The 24,604-nt window shown below is 36.6% G+C and overlaps 1 protein-coding gene across 12 annotated transcripts in view; it reads left to right on the top strand.

Annotated features, from left to right (window-relative positions):
• The window catches only part of OXR1 (oxidation resistance 1), a 267,820-nt gene that overhangs the window by 238,505 nt on the left and 4,711 nt on the right, over positions 1-24,604 (top strand). For 9 of the 12 annotated variants that reach the window (XM_068672484.1, XM_068672491.1, XM_068672485.1 and 6 more), the window contains 3 exons: positions 15,861-15,941; positions 19,257-19,382; positions 20,092-20,244. In XM_068672484.1, coding sequence (XP_068528585.1) covers positions 15,861-15,941; positions 19,257-19,382; positions 20,092-20,244 — 360 coding nt within the window. Of the gene's footprint in view, positions 1-15,860; positions 15,942-19,256; positions 19,383-20,091; positions 20,245-20,900; positions 20,960-24,604 lie in introns of all 12 variants that reach the window. The other 3 variants (XM_068672494.1, XM_068672488.1, XR_011093154.1) reach the window with 2 other exon arrangements.

Below are 24,604 nucleotides of genomic sequence, written 5' to 3' on the forward strand. Positions count from 1 at the left end.
ATAGAGCAAGGAGGAAGGCATTCGAAGGGAAACGACTGAAATGATTATTTGAGTAAGAAAGGGTGCATAAAGGAGGAATTATGTGATTTGTGCTTTCCTGTGTGCAGTTTTTACTATACAATTTTTGTACGTTTTCTTTATATCTAACTAAAAGACTAATTGATCTCTTCAGAGGTTTCTAGATTTGATTCTGGAACAGTATATATGTGAGGTACCACAATTAAGTGTCTGTCATTATGCAATATTGGAAATACAGGACTTATGCTGAAAAATCAGATCTCTGGTCATCAAACAGAGTACGGACACAAAATAAAATTACTCAGTACAGACAGAGATGAATATTTGTGAGATGTTGAAGACACTTCATTTTATGCAGTTGTGAAGAAATCACTTAAGGAAACTGGTTCCTACTTAAATCTTAGATCCATTAAGTAAACAGAAGAATTACTCTATAATAGAACAGTGGATTGGATAAAGTGTTTATTTCCTTCACATATTTCCCACTGTCATCAGACGTCATTAATTGCTATTATCCAAGATAGTCATGCTTCAGATCTATATAAATCTACATAATAAATAAGAATCCTGAAAACAGGAAGCTCGTTGTCAGAGAACTTGAAAGCTCTTCTTACAGTAGTTGGTAACTGGCTCAGTTGTTTAGAAAATACAGAAAGCCTGTCTGATTTGAAGCCGTCTAGATGTCAGCTTTCAAAGTGAAGCATGAGTTGACAGATGTTTGCAGCCAGTTTTCCCAGTTTCCTGATTTTTTTTGGATGTGTTCTAGTCTTGCATTTCACAATCATTACCTCTAAATGGAGTGTTCAGAAATTCTGTTTGTGTTTTTGTAGAAGAATGATGGTCACAAATAGTGATTGTCCATGGGTCAGACAATAGATTTTCAGTATTTTCAGGTTTGGAATATTGGATATAGGTGCTTAAGTTTTCTACTGGATCTGGACCGTACCCTATAACACTACTATAATAAAATGAATCTTTCTGTTTCTGTGTGCATTGCTCTTTCCTTAAATAGGGCTTATGTTTTTGTATACTTAATAGTATTTTTCCTATAAATTTGTTTCAGCTCCCTGCCCTATATTTTGAGCGAAATAGCTGCCTGCTATGTCTTACATTTTAAAATGTGGTGTGATCATATGATGCCTGCCACTAACAGTCCTCAAAATAGGAGTATTTTCGCAATGTTTCTTGAAATGCTGTCTCTTAGTCATCTAACTACTATACACAATACACTCTCATAGTGTGGTTTTATGTTATGTGTTGTCTGTTTGGAAATTACAGGTATGTCACTATGCATGAGTCACTAAAAAGCATATTTAATAGGCTTTGCACTTGGTCTGGACAATGAGATTCTTACGAACTTCTGCAGTTCTGCAATACTAAAAGTGTTAAATTATTTTTTGTGATTGAAGAGGCTGGTGACCATAAACATAATGTGATGCCTTTCCTAAGGACAAGTAGCTCTTATTCTTGCTTTTTCAATTAGCTTGAATAAATATTGTAAAAATCTCAACTTCATGCTTAGGACACTTTTTTTCCTTACAATTTATATTCTCTAATCTATTCTGAAACCCTTTATAATTTGTAAGGGAAAATTTGTATGTAATTCAGTACATAAAACTGTCCTTCAGTAATTGGAATCATTTATATGGAATTGTAACTATTAGAGAGAACTAGGATAGTCTCTCTTCTGAGACATGAAGCAGAATCATGCAACAAAAACCTTGTGCTTTTGTGACTCTGGCTTTCAGAGTGCCTCTGGAAATCCAGAGGAAATCTTTGGATGGGGAAATGCCTTCTTATTTTTTCCTAAGCTGTTGAAAGGAAACAAGGGATAACTTCTTAAATTAGACTTCCTTTCTTAAGAAAACACTATCAGCCAACTAAGAAGCTGTGCCATTCCTTGTTGTGCAGGATACCACCGAAGCTGGCTATTGTGTTGTTTGGTGTGTTTTGTGTAGGCAGAAAGGGAGAAAAATCAGACCTCAGTTAACCATAATCCCATATCAGCTTTACCTGTTAGTTCATGCACTGAAACACCTTTGTTGCCATAACTTTTTGCAAAGATCTGCTTGTTCTAGAACAAAAGTAGGTTTTTTACTTAGGTATTTACCAATACCTGCTTTATTTTTTTAATAGCACTAACTGCATTGTTTCTGAACTCTGGACAGTTTCTGCAGTCATCTGAGAGCCTTTTTCTTGTACAAAGTAGAACCTGCCTATCTCCTATTAAAGAAGATAAATCAGACCTCTTAATTCAGCTATATTCTGTATGTCTTCAATTATGAAAATTGTAAACTGCCTTTCGTTCACCTAGCAGAATCTCTGCAAAAGATCAAGCAACTGAGTTAGGTGCCTTTGTAATTCTGAAGTTCTTGAACACTTGTGCATAAAAACTGTAATCATTGAAATACACCTGTTTGATGTTAGTAAGTAGCAACCCCATCTCTTTAATATATACATATAAAAGTAGATATGTCACTGAAAGTGAAATTAATGTCATTGTTTATTGATTTTTGTTTGTTTGTTCCCAGACAAGGCAATACAACATCATAAAAACAAGCTTTCAGCTCCTCAGTCAGAAATGCAAATGACTTGTGAATTGCATTGAGGCACTTAAAGTCATCCAGTCTGGTTCCTGTGATTTATATGTTTTGCTCAATTTTCAGGATTGCTTCTGGAATTAAAGTATTAAATTCTAGAAACAGTCTTATTTCATGGGTATGCCTCATATAATCTTCCCAGGAATTGCTTGGGGATGTTTATCTTCAGGGTAACACACGTGTGGCTTTTCATCATGAAACATGGTCCCCTACAAAGCAGCATACTGTGGAAATTAATAGGAATTGCTAAAACAAGCAATTCCTTCCCAAAAAACACTCCTCAGTATCTCTCAGGACTAACATTGTTCACTTAAAAGGAGTCTTTTTACTAATGTAATATTGATTAAAAAATGTGCGCATATTAAATACAGGGATTGTATTCAACATCGCAACTTTTCTGTCTCTTTGGTAGTAAGAGGTTGTGTTAGCTACAGAGAGAAACAGAATGATGCCATCTAGCCAGACTCCAATGATGTTTCACACCCTGTATCCTGTTTTTTTCCTACACAAGTTTATAAGGAGTTGCTGTAGTTGTTATCCTGTTTCTAGGTTATGAGATCTTGTAAACTGGTAACTTTAAATGTGATATGGCAAAGCTATAAACTGATCTGGAGTGAAAATAAGACATTTCATAAATGGTGTTGGTTTGTACTCACATTTTTCTGTTACTTTTTAATTTAGGACAGATCGGTTTATTAGGAAAACCAGCATTGTGTACAACAATTGCTGAAAGGCCTATTTGCTTCTGGCTTGAACATTGATCGTATAGAGATGTTTGGCTTAGTTACAAACTAACAATGATAATAACAAGATTAATATTCAGTGTCATTAGATGCACTTTGTTTTGTTCTGTTGTCTAGGTAGCAAATAGACCTGCTCTTAAATGCATGCTGCTGTTCTGCAGTTACGTTAGGTCTGAGTTAATATTCCATCTCTCTGGAATCTTATTAATTATGAACTTATGAAGGAATGTATTAACAAGATGAGTTTCTGATTCAATTTATCAGATCAGCAGTATAACCCACAAATGCAGAAAAGAATAAAAGGGCAGTTTATTTTTGTCTTTAATTAGGAGATGCTCTCAGGTTCTGAGATCCCTGGATGGGCTTTTTTTTTGTCTAACATGAATTTGTCTTCCACCAGTCTGGAAAAAATGTTAAGGGGCTGGGTGGAGATCAAGAATCACAAGAGAAAGCTTTGGTCACTCTTCTTACTGTTTTGTGATGATGATGCTATCCTGACCTGACTTCCCCCTCCAACAGATACTCTCAGCTACAGGGCAGCTCCCAGCTTGGGAGTTGCTGCTGCTGCTGGAAGCCTGAACATCAAAACAGATGGGCAGGAGGTCTGATTTGAAAAAGTTACTAGTGCATTTATTCCCATTAAACTTTGCAAATATAATTATGTGAAAAAAATAGGTTTTCAGATCTCACCAAGCAAGTTTATGGCTCTCCTCTTTTGAGCAAATTTTAAAAATCCTTCTGAGAAGCTCTGGGTGGGAGCCACTTTAACTAGAAGCTGGAAGCATCCTAGTAAGTTGAGTTAAAATTTAAAATATATATTCAGTGTACTAGAATAAAAAATTATATGATGGCCTAAATTCCTAGGTAATTCCTCCCCCCTTCCCCAGTTTTGGAGAAGCTGTGTGTTTGCTACTGTTTGGGAAGAACTTAGGTTTCTTTTCTTTTTTTTTTTTTTATTTTAATTTTTTTTGGGGGGGAGGAGGGAAGGGAGAAAAACAATGCTAAAATAAGCTGAGGGGGAGTTAGTTATGTGGCTAGCTTTCTCTTTTGGCTCAGAAGATACATCTCAACAGGCAGTTTGAAATAGATTTTCTGCATACTTTCCATTCCTTTGAGTTTGGCCTGACTGATTTATTTTTGTATCTTTTCTTATATTTATTGCAATTATCTCATCTGAAGCAGTTTTAATTAAGTCTATGCAGTGTGTTTGTTGCTTTACTTCAGTATTGGCTCTTATTGATTTTAAAAACATAATAAATGGGTGTATGGTTTGTTTGAATCTTACACTAGATACACAGTCAGTATCTTATTGTATGAGTTTCCCAATTTTCAGTTTTGAATGGGCCACTGATAAAAATGTTCATAAGAGAATTGCTAAGAAGAAAGTTAAGTCAGAACAAATTGATTTTCAGAGTTACCAGCTCCTAAGAAAGCTTTTACGGAGAAGAGAAACACTTTATCATTCTGAATTACATTGTTAGACACTAGAGCAAGGTGAGGAGTTTCAGTGGGGTTTGCTGTGTACTTGAGCTCTGCTGCTGGTTTCCTCTGCTTAGGCATCTTGTTTTTTAGATCGGTGCAATAGCAGAAGTGATCGGTGTTTAATGTTATGCTGCTGCTTGCCACTACCTCTGCTTATTCAGTATTTTAATCTAGAACTAGGAGCACTGGGTGTTTTGGGGAGGGGGAATAAAGCCTGCAAGTGCTACTACAAAGAAGTTCTCAAAGGGGTGCATGCTGCACATATTACTGCTGAACACACCTGATTAGATAAACGTTCCTTCCTTAAGGAAGAAAGAAAACATGATTCTGAGAAATGTGGAGAGTTTTGCATCCTGAATGCTGTAACCTTTAATATATTACATATGCACACACATTTATAGATTACTGACTATTATTTAACCTGTCCTGGAGTCTAAGAAAACAAACAAACAAACAAACAAACAAAAAAAAGAGTCTATACAGACTTACGAGCAATAGAAAGACAAACTTATTTTACTGTGGAGTGCAAATTTGTTAATGAATACTAGAATAACAATTTCACAAGCAGCTCTTTATTTTGTATTTTTAAGTACTGCATACAAAAAAAAATGAAGTTCTGTATCTTTAAATATTCTAGCCTTTTCAACAAACTCGTGCTCTGCAACCACCCTTGAATACAGGAAACCTTTCTTCTTCTCTACCGTCATCATTTGGGATGCAACCCCCCTACTGTACACTTGTTCATTTGTTCCCAGCCACGTCAGTCAAATCTGTGCCTCTAGCAGCCTATCCTGTCACCATTGTGGGGCTCTGTCTGTGCCTGGAACTGACAGCAGGTAGAGAGAATGCTTTCAAACAGCCTTGAATGATTTTTAGTCTCGTTTTATTTTTAGAAGGGAAATGTCTCGGCTCTGGTATGGGAAGAAGGGAGGAAAGCATCAGCCAGTTAATCATAAATATGCTCTGGTAATTTTCAGCACAGTATGTTCATTTCTGGTATTGCATTCTCTTAATGGTATGGTGCATAGGCAGTTTCTGGAAGTTTAAATTTTGAATGTGTGAACAGGATGCTAAGTCAGATTTTCGCAGTTTTCATGTACATAATTTAATTCCTCATATTTCATTGGTACTAGTTAAGAGAAACTACTTTGAAGGTTACGGAATTTTAGCAGTTTGAATTTTATTGGTTTTTATTTTTTCCCCTTTTGGAGTAATTCATCTTATTTCAGCAACAATTTGCTTTATAGCTAAATATATTGAACAGTAGATTCCATTGACATTTACTTAGAAAGCTATAAATCCAAGCTGCTATTTGGTTATAGCTTCTCAGAAGTCATTCAACCATATGAAGATCTTCTAACAGTTCTGAATTGATGGAGAAAAGTGCTGTAGTCCCATGTCCCTCTCATACATTTATAAGAAAGGGGAGTGAGGATATGCCACTGTTTTTACGGTTCACTAAATCTATGGAATTAACTATTTGTACTGCATTGTTTACCCCAGAAAGGCTTAAATTTGTATAATAATAATAAAATAGTTCTCAGTGAGACTTGCAAAGCAGTAACGTCTTGGGAATAGGGAGGAAGCGATCTTGACAATATACTTGTTGTGCTTTACCAGACAGCAGATCTGGAGATATATAATTCAGATTCTGATAAGCTTTTCACCTTCTTTGTAAGAATTGCAGATCTCTGGTTTCTGGTGCATGTGTCTTTTGCAGGTGCTATTGACTTCGCTTTTTTATTTTTATTTTTGTCTTTATTTGTAATCAGGTTACTTGCAGAATATTAAATCATGTCACATGGCAATGATTGTTTCTCTAAATGCATTCCTGACTAAGAACATTTTTCTGAAAGAATAGGCTCTTACTTTTCTATAGAATAGAGGTACAATAGCTGAATTAACTCAAACATAATTCAAGCATACCTTTTACACTGCTGCAGAGTATCTGAAGGTTAACAAGGGTATTATTTAAATATAGATATGGATGCTTCTTGCCCAGCTTATTTAAAAAAATAAAAAAGTTTTATTCTTTGTTACAAGTATTTCCTTTAGGACCAACATTTCATGTTAGCCAGAGTCCAACTACTCTAACAACTACTCTAACAACTACTCTAGAGCAATAGTAACTGACTTGTATGGTGAGGTTAAACTTTGAGAACCTTTCCTATGGAGAGGTTGACAATATAAGGAGAATCTTTCTTCGCTAGAAAACAGTTTTTTTTCACGTATAAAATAGGTCTGATCAGAAAAAGGGGTGTAGAAATAACTACAGAATGAATATATCTTACAAATCTTATTATATCAACGAGTTACTCTGTATTTTTTTCCCTTCAATGAATGATCATAAAGCTAATGTGCCAGTGTAACCTTCCTATGAAAAAGAGAGGAGGAGTGTTGGAACCGTTACTTGTGTTGTGTGAGACAGTGGGAAGCATGTTAGACTGGCAGCAAATATGTAGTTTTTGACTAAATGTTTTGTTTGTTCATCTGAAATTCAAATGAAGACACAGCTGATGTGAAATAACATATCATTCTGTTTGGTCCAGCAACTATAATAAAAGTATGAATTAGGTATAAGTCATCTGGGTTTATTTACCTACAAGGTCTTTAGTATACATGATAGAGTAAACTTAGACCAGGCATTTAAGGCATCTGATGCTTTCCTAGGGTAAGAAATCAGTCTTAATGACCAACCAAATCATCATGCTCCCACTTCAAAATATGCTTCCCAATTTTTAGTAAATCTGTTTGGTACTAACTCTTCATTGTACTGCAATAGAAGCTATGATGGTAAGTTTCTAGAATGTCAGAAATGTAGGCAGCCATTCTTCTATCAAAGCACTTCAGACAAAGGACACCAGGCAATACAAGAGAACAAAAGGTGAATTTGCTGCCTTTGGGAAATGCCTGTCATGGCTGGAATGCTTTGCAGTGCTTCTATAGGGGATGCAGCCAAAGGGGATAAAACCACTAAAACCTTACCTTTGTCTTTTATATTCTGAAAGTACAATGCAAAGGGCATTAAAATAATTCTGGTTTTAATGGTTTGAATGTCTTGACTTGCAAAAATTCTGAGATTCTTCATAGAATCATAGAATATCCCCAGTTTGAAGGGACCCACAAGGATCATTGACTCCAACTCCTGGCTCCACAGAATGTCTACCAAAAATTCAGACCATATGACTGAGAGCATTGTCCAAACACTTCTTAAACTCCAACAGGCTTGGTGTGTTCTTGATGTGTAAGCAATAAGCTGCTAAGCTGAGGGTGTAGTTCTTTGGCTATGTTTAGGTTCTGGGGATGTGTTAATAAGAGTATACACATGAAAGATGAGAAGTTAGTGCTCACCCCTGTGGATGCCAGAACATTAATCCAATGATCTTCAGAAGGCAGTTTTCTATACTCAGTTTTATTAGTTATAGTAATGAAGTGATCTGAGTATATTGGGGGGAAAAAAAAAAAAAAAAGAGTGCAATCCAGTACTTTCTTATAGTGATTATTGCCTTGAACCTTGTCCTGATCAGGTGTGTGCCATACCCAGTGTCCTAACTTAGAGTACGTGTATTAATACTTGTGAAATACTAGGCCTCACTACAAGTGCAGTTCAGAAGCAGATAAAGATTTGAAAAGGTTGATTGTAAATTGAAAGAAAATATGTGGGTATTAGAGGCCTATATTTTGTGTGCATTTAATGGTCTATGCAATCCGAAGTTGATTCTGTAGCTTTTCTGATGAAAAAGGGCAAAGCTTTCCACAACTAGGGTGGGATTCAGTTATCTACTTCTAAACATGTATGACACATGTTATAATAAACTATGTTCTCACACCTGAGAGGATATCTCCATGGCGTGATCAGATTTTATTTTTATATCTGGGGGTCAGTTTTGCAACTGGCACTGTTTGTCATCTTTGTTGGTGATGTGGACGGTGAGATCGAGTGCACCCTCAGCAAGTTCAGTGATGACACCACGCTGCATGGTGCGGTTGACATGCAGAAGGGACAGGATGCCATCCAGAGGGGCCTGAGGGTCCTGCACCTTGGTTGGGGCAATCCCAAGCATAAATACAGGCTGGGTGGAGAATGGGTTGAGAGCAGCCCTGAGGAGGAGGACCTGGGGGTGTTGGTTGGTGAGCTCAGCATGAGCTGGCAATGTGTGCTTACAGCTCAGGATGCCAACCATACCCTGGGCTGCACCAAAAGCAGCGTGGCCAGCAGGGCGAGGAAGGTGATTGTCCGCCTCTGCTCTGCTCTTCTGAGACCCCACCTGGAGACCTGCATTCAGCACAAGGAAGAAATGGGCCTAGAAAAGCAGGTAGACTTAGAATAGCTGTTAGGAAGAAATTCTTCACTCAGAGGGTGGTGAGGCACTGGACCAATTTGCCCAGAGAAGCTGTGGATGTCCCATCTGTGGAAGTGTTCAAGACCAGGCTGAATGGGACTTTGGGCAACTTGGTCTGGTGGGAGATGTCCCTGCCCATGGCAGGGAGGTTAGAGCTGGATGATCTTCAATTTTTCTTCCAACCAAAACCATTCTACAGTTCTGGAATGGCAGCTTGAGGTCAGGTACTGGGTGCTTTGGTTTAGATAACTGAAACTCTGGTTTCTTTTACTTGCTAGTTCTGAAACTTCCTTCAATTATTTGCAAGATAAATCAACTGGGTCAGAAGATCTAGGTTTTGTTGGTAATAATGCTAATTTCTTTTCTTAAATTTTAGATTCTTTGACAAAATGAGTCAACTTGCATGACATCTCTAATATTCATAAATCTGATTCTTAACTCTTTGCACAGACATCCTAAGGTTTATTTAATGTTTTCCTGTTAAGTTTAACTCTTGCTGGCATTATCTTTCTCAAAGTAGTGATTTCTAATATCTTAAATAGTTTGTTATAAAGGCTTCGAGAGTTGCTGTAAGCACTGTGCTTAAGGCTTTGATTGCATTCTTCTCAAGTGAATTTATTAATTCTGATTATTGTGAAACTTTTAATTTTTCTTCAATACATGTTTATTATGTCAAAGCAGATACTTAACAGTTTGTCCTGTGGTGCTGTGGAGACTGTACTGATCACAAGGCAAATGCTGTTGTCTTGTAAGATACTAAGCACTTCTGTCACAGCTCTGGAAAATATCCTGGTATGCAGAACAGCTCTGAGAGATGGCCAGTTTTAAAGAGAACAGCAGTGCCTGCCAGTTTAGTGGACTGCTGCTATTCTCTGATTCCTCTCCTTTGCCTAAAATGGCTAGCTCTTCCTCTTCATCAGCAGTGACAGGAAGCTGGTTTGGCTGAAAACCACTCAGATGGGTTCACTCTGCAGCCACACCTGCTTCCTGAGCTGACTTGCATGGCCATAGGCAGGTCCAGAGCCATGGTTCTCAATAGCTCTCAAATAGCTGTCCAAACTATTCCAATAGCTCTCAAAAGCTATCGGAATTCATTTTTTTTTCTTTCAATTTATCTGTTTTCTAAACTTTTCCTTTAGTAGGGCTTAACTTTCATCTACAGTCATTTCCATCTGTGATCTATATTATGGGTCCTACCTCAGAAGATATGTAGGAACACTTCAACACAAAGCAGGTAAACTTTGTGATAGATGCAGCTAAATTTTTGATGTTAGCCTGTTTAGTGAAATAGGTACATATATCTGCAAGGAGGCACATGGAAACATTTATGCAGGGATTTTTTTCTCATTAACATAAATTAAATTTGCCTCTAGTTTTTTTTTCAGAATGATACATAATGTTTATCTAATGTAGTAATTGCTATGTATTAATACATTATTTTAATGCAGTTAATATATCATAAATACTCCTTTTTGTAACAGAAGACTGCTTCAATATTGCTTCCTTTCAGGCAGCATCTAAGAATTTTGAGAGGATGCTAAATTTGTCTGAAAAAAGGAACACAAAGTTTTTCTCTTAAAATATTCCCTAACAGCATTTGGTTCATGAATGTACCTTTTATTTTCATTATAACCTATTTTCAGCCTTTATAAAGGGTTTGATACTTTCTTACCTTTCTCCAGTTACTAATGAATTAGTAGTGGACTGATAGTTTGGAGTAACTTGTAAAGGGTTTAATAAAATTACATTGATTTCATTTTTATTTTAATCAAATAACTTGGCACAATTTGTGAAGCATTCTGGAGTCTGTTCACAAAGAAGCTTTCAGTTCACCTGATTTTGAGCAGATGTACTAAGGTTCAGAGTATAATTGTTCAGCTTTCATTCTCTTTCATATTCAGTTAATCATGAGAGTATAGATAACTGATGCTGAAGAAAACTGCTTAGGACTTTTACACCTTCTCCATTCTTACCTTTCAGAAGCACTGTTCAGCTCTGATAAGACAGAGAACATTGTTTCAGCTATTTGTTAGCTCCGAAAGTTCAGCTGTACTTGGTTTGAGAGCAGCAGTTAGCAAACGCTGCGTGTGTTGGTCACTTTACTTCATTAAACTGGTAGAGGTTTCCCTCCTTGGTGTAAAGTGTGCTTTTTTACAGCACTATATTGCAGCTGTATGGAACCAGTGGCTGGAAGTGTTGATGTGTCACTATGCATGTGGCAAACTGTCCTTCAAGGGCATTCAAACAATTGTAACTGGATATTCATGTGGATTGCTAATGGACTAATAATTTCCATATTAGGATCTATCATTTGTGCTTTGCTTTTTGGGTATGCCAGCATATCTTGCAAGAGGAGGTCCTCTGACATACTTTCAGAAAAGCAGTGTTGCAAAACATGAGTTTCTCTAGAAGGACAATCCTAAGTCCCCTGCTAAGTTGGGCAGTTAGTATGTAAACCCTCTTTTTGACTTAACAGCATTAAATATTCAAACTCCTGTATGTTTTACTGAGTGGTTAACTCATAATTGGTATGAAGTCAATCTGAAAAGCATTCACACTGGTCATACAACTTATCCCATATTTTCTCAACAGTATTGGTTTAGAATAGAGGCTACAGAATCTCTTTTGTCCTGAAACATTAACCTCCCAGTTGTACATTTTCTTTGCTTCAGTCTATACCAACCAGTGCCCAATTTAACCATGAGAGATTTAGCTGTTCTTGTCTCTGCCTTCATTCTTTTTGAAACAGTATATAGCTAGAGAGTCAGCAGAGGGTTCTTCAGGAACATTTTCTGACCCTCAAAGTAAATTTAAGTGTCCAGTAATCTGGATGCTGGCATAGTGAAGAGTGCAGTAAATCACACAGCAATTTCACATAGGTAGGTCTGCACTTTAATCCTGGGCAGAGTACCTAGATCAAGACAATTTGGGGCATACTGGCAACTTCTGTGTAAGGACGTGGTGTGTACTGGAATTTTGATAGATTTATCCTTTCAAGCTTAATGACTTGAATGCAGAAGAGCTTATCTAAATTTTCTCTGGACTTTGCTCAGTCTTTAAAAGCCAGCAAGGATGGAGATACTGTGATTTTCCTTGGAAGCCTGTGTCAGTCAGTCAATCATCTCCACTGTGAAGAATTATTTCTTTCATCTGATAAGAATTCACCTTGTTGTGCCTTGTAACTGATGCCTTCCATCCTTTTAGTGCCCGGATTGGAAGCACAACAAAGGAATCAAGTTATCTGTTAGTATCGTCTCTTCCAGGCTATGCAAACCAGCTCCCTCAGACAGTCCTTGTGTATCATGTTTCCATCTCTAATCATCCCCCCCAGTGGGCTCTGTGCAGTGTGTCAATCTGTCTTGGACTGAAGGGGACAGAAGTAGGCACAACATTGCATGTGCAGCTTCACAAGCTCCCCTAACAGGGGAGTAATCATCTTTCTTGACCTTTGGCATTGCTCTTTCATTTGCCACCTGGAACATGATTAGCCTTCATCTTCACAAGCGGCCACTGTTAAACACTCTGCCTACCAAGACACCAGATCCCACCTCCCCTTGGCCCTTACTCCTTTCCTGCAAAGCTGCTGTCCAGTCAGCCAGCCCCCAGCCTGTACTGCCACGTGGGGCTGTTCTGGTCCAGCTGGGTCTTTGTTGCTACTCAACTTCAAGCAGCTGGAGATATGAGGGATGTCAGGAGGTTTCTGTTGCGTCATTATCAGCTCTTGCCCTTCCTTCCATTGTATTGAGGACTTTCCCTAGAGTTTGGTCCTTCCTAAGCTTGCTGAGGGTGCATTTTCAGTGCTACTGAGCAGATTAAACAATACACAATACTAGTGACTCCCATGGTTTATCAGTGGTTAAGCTTTGAATCACTAGCATCAGCCCTTTGAGCCCAGCAATCCAGGCAATTTTTCAGTTTTGTCTTCATATGCTCAAGACATAACTGATTTGACTGCAAGGCAGCACAGTGTTAAAAGCCTTTGTGAAATACAGATAAATGGCATCCACTACTATCTGCCCCAAATGAAAGAATTTTAGTACAAAGAAACAATCTTTGAAGACCAGAGTGCAGTATGATGCATATGAAACTGCCCTTGTCTTTCATGGTTTCCATGTATTTCTAACAGCGTGTGAAATACATGGAAGTGAAAGCTCAAAGTGGAATGAGGTAGGAAGTATCTTCTGCAATGATCAGGATAGTAGACAGCCAGTACAGAGGCATGGGGAAGGGAAGAAATAACCAATTTATTTGATGTGGTGAAACTGAATGGAGGACTAATATGGTTATAAAGAAGGAAAATGAAGAAATCTTGATGGAATAGGACACTGCATAAGCAGAGTATAGATAAAACCAACTGTAAAGCACAGGAAACTTCTAACTAATTAGACTACTACCATTTCAAAACAGCCCTCAAACCTAGCAGAGACAAAATGGTAGCAGTTTTCAAGATACATCTCACTTTATGGATGAACTAGTAGAAGGTAGTTGCCAGTAAGCTTGAAGATGTATCTGATTGCATGACTAAATGAGCTACAGAACACAGAAATACATAGTTTTGTCCACTGTAAAGCAAAAATAAATGATGTTGACCTGAACCATAAGCATGTTGTAGGTCATGCACTATAGCTGAACTATTGAGCTACTTTAACATACTCATTTAAAGCCCAGTTCCCGTCTACTGAAACGCATAATGATGAATAGCTAACCTTGAAACATTTGTCCTTTGGCTTACTCAGAATGCTAGTATGGACTGTATGCTTAAAATGAAAACTAGACTTGAGAGGGTGGATCCCTCTATTCCAGGCCTCTAATTTTCTTGTTTGTAGTTTGAAATTCTGTGACATGATTTTTGTGATGTTTGTCACTGCATAGTCACAGACTGTGGTATGCAGGCTTTTGTCCACAAGGCAGATATGAAGGTCCGAGTGTAATGTGACAGTGCATAATGTGTTCAGGATGACAAGGAAATGTTATTATGGAGACTTACTCAAATAAATACATGTTTCTTCTAGGTAAGAAATCTGTCAGAATACCTTGTGTGCGCTGTTTGAGGTTGTAGGCTTCCTTATGGCATATGAACAGACACGTCAGACGTGCTGACACTCTTGCTTAATGATCTAAGGATTTCCCAAGTGAAGGGTGGTGATAGAGTATTCATTTGACAAGTTATAAAATTGTCAACATTACAGTATGTGAAATGGCATCTATATAATGGTTTCAGGCATTATGAGATTTTTTGGGGGGGCAAGAGTCTCCTTAAGTAACCAGGTACTCACAGACTATTTGAAGTTAAACATCTTATGTGGTAGAGACTATGCTTGAAGAAGTAATAAGACTTACAAGTCCTTACTGTCATCATGAAAAGCAAGAAGTTTATAGGTTGGTGGGAAGAATAATGTAAAGATGTAACAAACTGTCACAGCAACTAAATTGATCCAGCTACACTATCATTGGTATGCTTGAGGAATACTTCTAAAGCTTTGCATGTAACTAGTTGACTCTGAGAATGCACAAAATACAATCTATTCTTTATCTTTTATAAGAGAACAATGGAAAGTAGTGGACATAAAATGAGTGCTAGTAGTTTAGTTTATTCAGTTATAAAACTGGATGTTACAAATATTCATTTTTCCTTGCCTTGCAGTTGCATGGGTAGAGTGAACCATCGCTGCTCAAGAGCCAGTCATGTGTGACTGGGCTCTGTACTCAGGACAGTGGCGAGTATCTGGCCAAACTCCTTGTAGTAGGGGCAGGTAGATGGGGAGCTGCTGGACTTGTGGTTATCTTCCTTTGCACTGTGGTAGGATCTCTAGAAATTTTTAACATGCTCTTACTACATGGGACATCCATTTAATCTCTTCACCAGCTGTTTTAAGATGCTTTCATATAAATGATGATTTTGAGTCTTTCTCAAAATCACATTATCTGCTGTAGTTACATCCAAATGACTGTTGTAGTCCTTTAGCCAGCTTGTTGCACCCAGAGCAGCATGTTCTAGAGCTTTCTGACTAAAGGCATTCTGGCTGTACACCTCCTGCAAAAATGGAGGTGGCATTTGGAGTGAATGTGTTGATGAGCAGCTGTGTGATGGACAAGCAGCTCCTGAAGCTTTGGAAGTGAATGGAAAGTACAGGATAAAAATATTGTGGGGGTTACTGGCCTGTAGTCCTGCTACCTTGTTTTTAACTATCTTTACTGACAGATAGAAGAGTCAGAACCTATTAAGGAATCTGAGATTTGCTTCTGGTTATTCTGCTTATGAAAGCAAACCAGGTTCAAAGGATTCATTTAATCTGGATGTAAAGAAGGTTTGAGAGGACTTTGGGGGTGTAGAGTGTGGGTTAAGGCATGCAACTCAGATTGACTTACAACTTAGCATCATGATACTGGTAACTTTGTGCTTCTTTATCAGTTCTACATTCATCCTAGAACACTAAGATGCATCAGACTGCTAGTGCCATTGGTGTTTAATGTGTAAGTTTGCTATGTCTACTCATAAGTCTAAAATCACCTACGTGTGCATTGTCCTTGCCAAAACAAACATCTTTTAGCACTTCTTGTTTGTTATCATTACCCGTTTTTCCTTCATTATTCTCCTCCACTTTTTTCTTTCTTACCTTTTTACTTTTCTTCAACTGTCAGTGGAATTATTGTCTTCCTGTCTCCATATTCAGGTAGTGTCAGTGGCTGAGTATCACCGCAGGATCGATGCTCTAAATAGCGAAGAACTGCGCACACTCTGCAGACGTCTCCAGGTGCACTCTTCAGTAGTTTAAAACCCATCTCCAGATACTAAAAACATCTTTCTTTGTAGTGTCTTTGATCAGGGCAAGTCCCATATTAAGTGGGTTTGTCTTGTCTACAACACTACAAGGATCCAGCAGAAAATTCCTTTGTTTTGGATGTATTTAATTCTGCAATGCTATGATGGAATGCAGTAACTTTATGATGAAGTTATTACTTCCAACTCTTTCAAACAGGAATTTTCTGTCAGAATTTGAAAACTCGTTCTCAGTACTGCTTGGAGTGATGTGTTTTAACTTCCGTTTTAGACTGGTGTGTTGTGTTAGATAGAAACTTTCCTAAAAAGAATGCAAAACAGGTGAAGAATCTAAAAACTGTTGCATAGTTGCATGGATGTTTAATTTTATGTAGGGATTATTCATCAAGAATCTCTCAGTATTTGGCAAGTATGAAGCTTCACTTCTGTGGAATAGGTAAGTATTTATTGCATTATACAAGCAGGTAACTGAGGCAGTTCAACATGTCAAAGGTTATACAAATGGAGCTGATAACGGAACTTCCTTTATCAAAAACAGTATTTTATTTTGGATTTTTGAAGGCTTACTGATGTGGACTGGAACTGATACTTGCATTCTCTTTAGGTGTTCCTTAGTTTGATAGTTGTACATCTCAATTCAAAGTTTTATATCATATCTAACTTACTGATTGAAAGCATAACATAGAACTCTTAAGAGCTCAGTTGTTTTTTCCTGTAGTAATTGGCTGCTGAAACTTTAGAAAGTTCATTTCATGTTTATTTTTTTTACTTTAATCTTGGCTTTTTAAACCATTATGTAATTATGCAATCTCTTCTTAGTTCTTTTATTTCAATTTATTTAATACTTAGTAATTTGCTACCTAAGCATTTTATAAATAGCAAGGTTGTGTAAATTGATAGTGAGCATAAACCCAGAAGTTGCACTTCTACAGGAAAATCAAAAATTCTGCAGAGAAGATAAATTCCCATTTGAGAACAAAACAGTTGTCTCTGACAAGTGTTGGTGGGGAATCTTTGTATTAATATCCTGGAAATACAACAGTTCTTTTCAAATAACTCTCACCTGGGATGCCCCAACTCAAGATTTAAGCTGACTTGAAAAAGCTGATGTGATGGCCACAGCCTGTAAGCTGTGCATGCTCCAGACTCTGCTCTGAGGCTGTTTTTTTGGTTTGTGGTGTAGACAGCCTGACAGTTACTAACTGCAGCAGCCCCTGGAATGTGCACATAGGTCAGTCTGCTTAATGGAAATTGAGCAGGAAATACATGTGCAGGTTCAGAGCTGCACTTGGTTCTGTCAGATAGATAGCCTTCTACGTCTGCTTCTACAAAGCAGTATTTTTCCTAGAAAGTTGCTCTACCGTGTTCATACAAAAACAAGTCTTTAATACAAATTATTCATGTTCGCATGGTGTGCTTTAATCAATATTGAAGAATAACAGGGAATAAACTTTCTGCTGTACTCTTGAACATTGCTGAGGCTTTTACAGAGTTGAAGCAGTGTAAGATGTATGAGAGGTATGTAAGGTAGAAAAGATTGGGCTACTAAATAACATCTTCTATAGATAGCACAAATGCAGTATGTGTGTCATCTTTGTATGTGAGAAGTGCAGATACTTTTTTTCCTCAGGACACAGAAATTAGTGCATAGTTGACACTAGAAACAGTTGTCACCCTCCACTGAAAAATGGAAGGCCTGAGTTTTTTGCTTACTTGATTGTTGCTTTTTAAGTGTACCTTTCCTTGAGCTTAGAATTAATGTTGCAATTAAATTATTGCATGCATATACTTAGAGTGCGTATATATACAACTATTTTTAAGTAACAGAGTTCGTGATAGAAACTTTTTTCATAGCTCTTAAGGGAAAGAAAGGTGATAACATGGGGTTGGATTTCTTGCTGTGGTTTTCTTGCCTTCCTCCCAGGTGGCTATATTTGTTTAAATACTCCTATGTGTATTCCAGTGTTTTCTTTTATCTAGCTTTTATTTAGTTAACTAAGAAAGTTCTTTCTGAAAGGCTTGGCAAAGCCTTTATCACAGTGGTACATGAAATACTGTAGTTGTCATGTATGTTTTTAATATGAGCTATATGGCAAACACAGGTGTTTTTTTGTTCTGGAAATGGCAGGTATTTCCTTAAAATTTTCAGGATTCAGGCTTTGAATATTTCAGTCTGACCTTTAGTGAAACTTGATTTAGGCTGCTAAATTTTTCAGGTGTACTCGTTCTTGTTAAGGCTTCTTTATTTATTAAATCTCTGTTATAATAAGTCTTGCTGCAGTGGTTTATGTTGCTAACTTCCTTAACTTTCAGTCCTGCACTTTTGTCAGATTAAGCTATTCCCACAATAAGCTTTAACTACTTCTGTAGCAAGATTTATAAAAGGAAAACTGGTTCTTAGTTGGTCTAGTTTTTGTTGCATAGCATTTTAGCTTGAAAGTGCTAATGAATGCAGACTAAGCTAAACAACTGCTGTGCTTTATGAAATCTGATGCATTTTGTGGCCTTCTGCCATCTCCAGCAAATGGTGGTCATCAACTGATTAGGGTAGGTGTATGGGCAGGGGATTTTAAACTACTGCAGGAGAATTGAATAATGCATCTCTGCCAGATCTCCAAAGATCAATATGCAGCATTAAGTGTTACTGCTTTCTTCTCCCCACCCCTCTCGGCTGTCAAATCTTTCTTCTTTTTCCCATAAGTACTCTAGAAGATCAGCTCATAAAGTAGCAATGTTCCTAGAGCTCAGTTCAGATGCTTTACTCAAGGTGTTTGACAGCAGTCTTTTCAAATACATAGTAGAGATGTGGAAACTTTCACAGGTTAAAATCTCAGCAGAGATTAATCTTAAAAAAAAAAAAAAAAAAAAAAAAAACATTGATAAAGAAACTGCTGGGATTTTTTTATTAATATTTTGAAGTTTAAATTCCTTTTCTGAGCTCTTTAAATTATATTTAATGTGAATGATACAATGGAATTAAAATGCAAGCATGTGCCTTGACCTCAGAAAAGCATTCGACTCCTTCAGCTGTCTGAAGGATTTATTTTAGCATAAAACCGTGGCTTCTTTCTGAGTAGGTAACTGTGTAATTTAATGTTAATATATTGTTGAATATTGGCTTGCTAGTGGAAACAGTGACAATCTTGCTTAGATCAAATTAATGGATTTTTTAACTTTCAAAGGAGCTGCATAACTATAAATTGGTAACTGCATGGTTTTAAACCTGCAAATTGTATCTTCCCTGCTGATGATATTGCAAATACTTATTTTTCTGTGATTCTTTTTGTAGATAACAACAAGAGAAGATACAAATTCAAAACAGGCAACAAACATAAAAACAGACCTGGAGCCTGAAGCATTCCGGCCAAATCTTAGTGATCCCAGTGAATTACTCCAGCCAGAACAAATAGAAAAGGTATTTACTTACTTACATGACTTTTTTAGTGTTGTATGTTGATGCTTCACAAATGATACGGCATAGTGTAAAACACACCAAATAATTTAAGGCCTTGTGTGGTACAAATGCATAAGTCAACACTTTCATAGCAAAAACTTTAGTTTTCTCCTATCACACTTTTAATATATCTTGCTAACATTGCCTCTATTTCATTCTTTTTGACAACAGTGTGGTGATCACTGCAGTTCTCATTGTCCAGTCCAAACTCATCACACTATATATGGTTATTGAAGGTTTGCATCAAGGGTTATGTTCAAAGGCATGGGAACAGGAGAGCAAGCATCTTTTATTCTTCAGTTTGTTACCTGTTGACTTGAGTAATATACATGTAGTATACCAGTACTGAGATGTAGTATTGCTATACAAGAATAACTACATGCCTTTACTGTCTTTAGATAACTTCAAGACTTTACCAAACACGTACTCATGTGGTGAAACCATTCTTCTCCTGTAGATCACTGGTAGAGCTGGGAGAATAAACTTCCTTGAGAGACCGAGGATAGAAAATGTGGGTGAAACTTGTAGGCTGACTGGAGTTTCTTAAACTAGCTGTTAAGATTGCTTGTAGTAGCTCAGAAGAATATTATCAGCCTTTACTGGTATGCAGTATGTTTTTACAAATAGTAAAAATAAATAAGTAAAAGGATTGTCATTTTCCTCTTAACAGCTTACAAAGTCTCTTCCACCGCGGACTATTGGATATCCATGGACTCTTGCCTACAGTACTGCCAAGCATGGCATGAGTTTGAAGACTCTGTATCGAACTATGCTGGGATTAGATACACCTGTGTTGTTGGTTATCAAGGACAGTGATGGACAGGTAGGAAACTGTGTGAAAGTTGGAACCTGAAAATTGATTCCCAATTTTGGGAATTATAAAGGAAAGGAGGAAAACTTATGTGTATCAAGATGGTTTCCTTCTTAGTAGTTACAATAGAGGCTTTTAAAAAAAAAATGTGATTCACCGTCAAGGAGTACTCTGACATACTGTAGTTCTGGGAAATACTATAACAATACTAGTTCACTGTCAAACTGTGACTCTTATAATATTATTGAATTTACTCTTACTATTCTTTTTGTAACGTACTTATAACACTAGAAATGATCTCTAAACTTCTGATACCAGAAGGTCACGTTGAGTTGGAATGTCTTTGCCAGCTACTGCTAGTACATTCTGTCTGCAGCCAACATCTCTCTCCTATTCAAGGGCTATGGGATCTTTACTGCATGACGTTATATTCCTTGATTCTCTCTCTGTGGTGTAAATTTGAGAAACTGGATCACATCTTGCCATTTGAGTAGCAAGCATGCTCTCTTGAGGATTCTAATAAAAGATAAACATTACAGGCAGCATGAGACTTTGATTCTTTCTTACTGAATGTCCTGTGCTCTCTCATGCAAGTAAGTGACACAGCCACTGCAAAAGCTAACTTTACTTACCTGTCCCACTTTGGTAACCACTGTTTTTATTTTCAGGAAGCATGGGCTCATATCACCTCATATCATTCAGGGGGGCTGAAAACTGTAAATAAAGGGTATGTTTTCTAATTCGAGTCCCAACTCATGTTTTGTTTTTTCCCATTCTGTTTCCTGCCTCATGGATTCCCTTATTTAAAAAAGAAAAATCTCTTCTAAACCTCTGTGCTAATACAGAAATTTTTTTCCAAGATAAATTCTTTAAAAGAGAACTTTTCATTATTTCTTAATCTTGAAGATAAAAACTATTCAGTAGACTTGATGTCTCGAGAGACAGTCAGCCTCTTCAAATGTACTTTGGTAACTTTTCTTCTCTAATTCTGTTATTAGCTTCTCAAGATTAATTTCTGCATCCTACAAGTTACCTGCTTCCTGGTACCAGATTATCTGGCCCAGAGCCAAAATGTTCTGTTTCAGATAGGACTGTCCTACCACCAGCATGTAGTATTGCAATGCTGTTGAAACTATTCAGATAACTTTTCATAAATATCTCAACTTGCATGTTGAAAAAGCACCCTGTTTGCCCAACTGAAACGGGGAATTCATAATTATGACATTTTTTTTTATTTTTTTTCTTGTTGTTGAAGCAAGCCATGACTAGTGTTCTCAACTTACAGGCTCTAGTCTGGGAAAATTGATGAAAGTGTTTGGACTTTTGAGTCAAGTGGGCACCAGAACTTAACACTTTTCATAGTACTCAAAGCTTGACTGGATGAGACCCTGATCCAAGCCAATATAGCTTCAGAATTAGTCTTCCTTTGAGCAGGAAACTGTACAAGATAACTATCTGACGTCCATAACAATTTAAGTTATTCTAATCCTACATAAATTATTCCTGTATTTATAATTGAAGCAAGCTTTAAAGTATCTCAGTCAAAAATCTGTAAAGTTCTCCATTTGGTTTGGAGGTGTGCTAGCTTTGTATTTTACAGGTATACAAATAACAGCACTGAGATGATCTGATACGGACACAAATAAATGCTTTGTGAAAAGTTCATATCTATGTAGAGGCTGGACTAAGAAGTTTTAAGATTGGCCAAACTCTTTACATTATTTTAACAGTTAATTCCTGAGAAGGAGCATCAGTTTTTAATTAAATCTCATATTTACTTCAGAGCAGGATGTAAAGTTAGTCCTGAATGTGAACTAAGTCATGCACTAGCTACCTAAATGTAGCTACCAAAGTTGTTCAAGGAGTAACTTGAGCCATTAAAAGAAGTTTGGGTCCAGAGACTCTGATAGTTTGAAGCATATAAATTAACAAATAACTGGAACGGTTCAATATCTTCCTTTTGTTATGAAGCTGCTGCAAAATATTAATGTACCTGTTTTCCAAGCATGGAGTTTTCTTTATTTCAACAACCCATTTTGTTTTCTTAACGAGTCAGTATTTCTTAGTTTGAATCCAGTATGGATTTTTACCTTGAAGGATACTCTATTTAAATTCAATTACCTGTACAGTAAGCACAGTCTGAGGTCACGAGATCTTTGACAGAGAAAGAAATTCGACCCAGATTTCTGAAGCGCTAACCTACTATGCCAAACACTTGAAATCATGAAATGGAAAAATGTCTCATATTTTGGTGTTGTTTTTTTTAGAGATTACTTTTTTTTTATAATAAAAAAATTGGTCCATTTCTAGATTTTTTAGAGATTACATATTCAAAAGTAAATGTTTAAATAAAAAGTGAGTAGTTGTTTCTGCAGAACTCTATCAATAGACAGAATAGACTCCAGCAATCATACCTTGTTTGGCTTCTTAATCTTTAATCTTAACAGTAGCAGCTGAACAGGTATTAAAGATCAAGTAAAAATGAAATACTGTCTTGAAGTTCAGATTCTGTTTTTTCACAAAACATGCATGAAGCTGGGGTGGTTGAAGAAGTAATTGTTTCTTGTGACACTGAGGTAACAAATGAAACACTAGAAGAAGGTTGTGTTACTAAAGAAACGTATTGCTGGAAACTAGGTATTTGGTTACTCTAATCTTCTAGTATTTAAAGATTATCTCTGATATTTGGCCAGTAGTCTCTGAAGGATGATGAACCAATACTTCTTAAAGTTCTGATGGAAGACCTGATTTTTATAAAGAATTAAGCCAAGTAAACACTTTTAGCAAAAACTAAATAAAACATGTAGAAAAGAATCCTTTTTCCAGCCTTTACTCAGAGTTTTCAGTAATACCCAAAGTACCAATTTAGAATGATTGACTACTGTAAATTTAAAATATCATTATCTAATCTGAATCATTGTGTGTTAGGTGAGGAGATATCACAGACTGAAACTAAGCTGACTATTTTTAGAAAAAGGATTTTAGAGTTTGTGGTCTTTATAGTAAGATAAGTATTATCTCACTTAATTCTGAAATCAAACAGCAATTTTAACTACTTTTTCTGTAACTTAATTTTAGCATTCTTCACAAAATTGCAGAGGAAAAGTTTTGCATGTCTTTGTAGCAGTCGACTGAGTGACTCTAATTGTTTAAGCCAGCTGATTTTCCACTAATATGAAACAACAATTTCATTTTTATCTATTTAATTTTTATTTCTGTATTGATGATGATCACTTCCTCAGCCATCATGCCATAATTGAGAGATGCACTTCTCTGATCTCCTTCTGTTTTTAATCTCGTTGCTGCTGCTTGAACATATGATCACTTAATGTTCTGCCCACAATTTACTGTAACACCTGCATCGGATGTTATACTTGGACAGTTCTCATGTAAACTTTCTCTGACCTAGGAGGCTATCAAGCCAGTAATGGGCTAACAACAACAAAAAGCTGTAGGTTGTAAAAATATTGGGAATAATTTCAAGTATAATTTTAATAATTTCAAATTAAAAATAACCAACCAAACAATATTTTCTGGAAAGTAACAGGAAACTTTTTTTTTATTTAGTGTTCCTTCATTTTGGTCTAATTTGGTTGATTTCCCCAGAAAGTAAAATGTATATATCCATTTCTTTATCTCATACAGCTGTTTTGTTCATGCTTAAACTGTGGGATAACAAAGAAAAATGTCTTTACAGTATTTGTTCCTGTATGTTCAATGAAATAACTATCTATGCAAAAGAAGTATTGACATAGTTCTTCTGTGATCTTGGATTAAAACTTCCTTCCACATTCTTGAACAGCAAAAAATCCAACTCAGTTGTAGAAAATTGTACTTCAGTGATTGAAACTTGACGTTTTTAGACGTTCTGACGTTTAGACGTTTTTAGCAAATTTTAGAATTTGCTGTTTAACAATGCATTTGAAACGTGAAAAGTGAGCACCTTTAGCTGACTATAATATTTTGTTTCATCTGCTTAAGTAAGCTTAAAAACAAACAAAAAAACACTACAAAGAATCTGATTTTAGTGTAAATATTTGTCAAAAGTATGCTCCAAGGTAAAGTATCTTGTCAATGTAGTGATGTTCTTAATAAATTAAAAATAAAGTAGTAAGGAAACCTCTTCAGGTATTATGGTTTAGAGGAAATTCAGTGTGTAAATCCTCTCTGCTGCTCCATAATAATAAGTTGAGGGTCTCAAAATTGACTTTTAAAAGTGTGTAGTACTACCTGCACCAAAGTAATTTTGTTTGCTGTTGTGCATAATTACTTGAAAATTATTTAAAGTTTATTGTAGGAAATTAGTATTTGAATTCAACAAAAATGTTTCAGAAAGTGTGCTATTGATATGATTGCTCTCAGTTACACTTTG

The sequence above is a fragment of the Anas acuta genome, chromosome 2 (assembly GCF_963932015.1).
Source record: "Anas acuta chromosome 2, bAnaAcu1.1, whole genome shotgun sequence".
Lineage (NCBI taxonomy): Eukaryota > Metazoa > Chordata > Aves > Anseriformes > Anatidae > Anas > Anas acuta.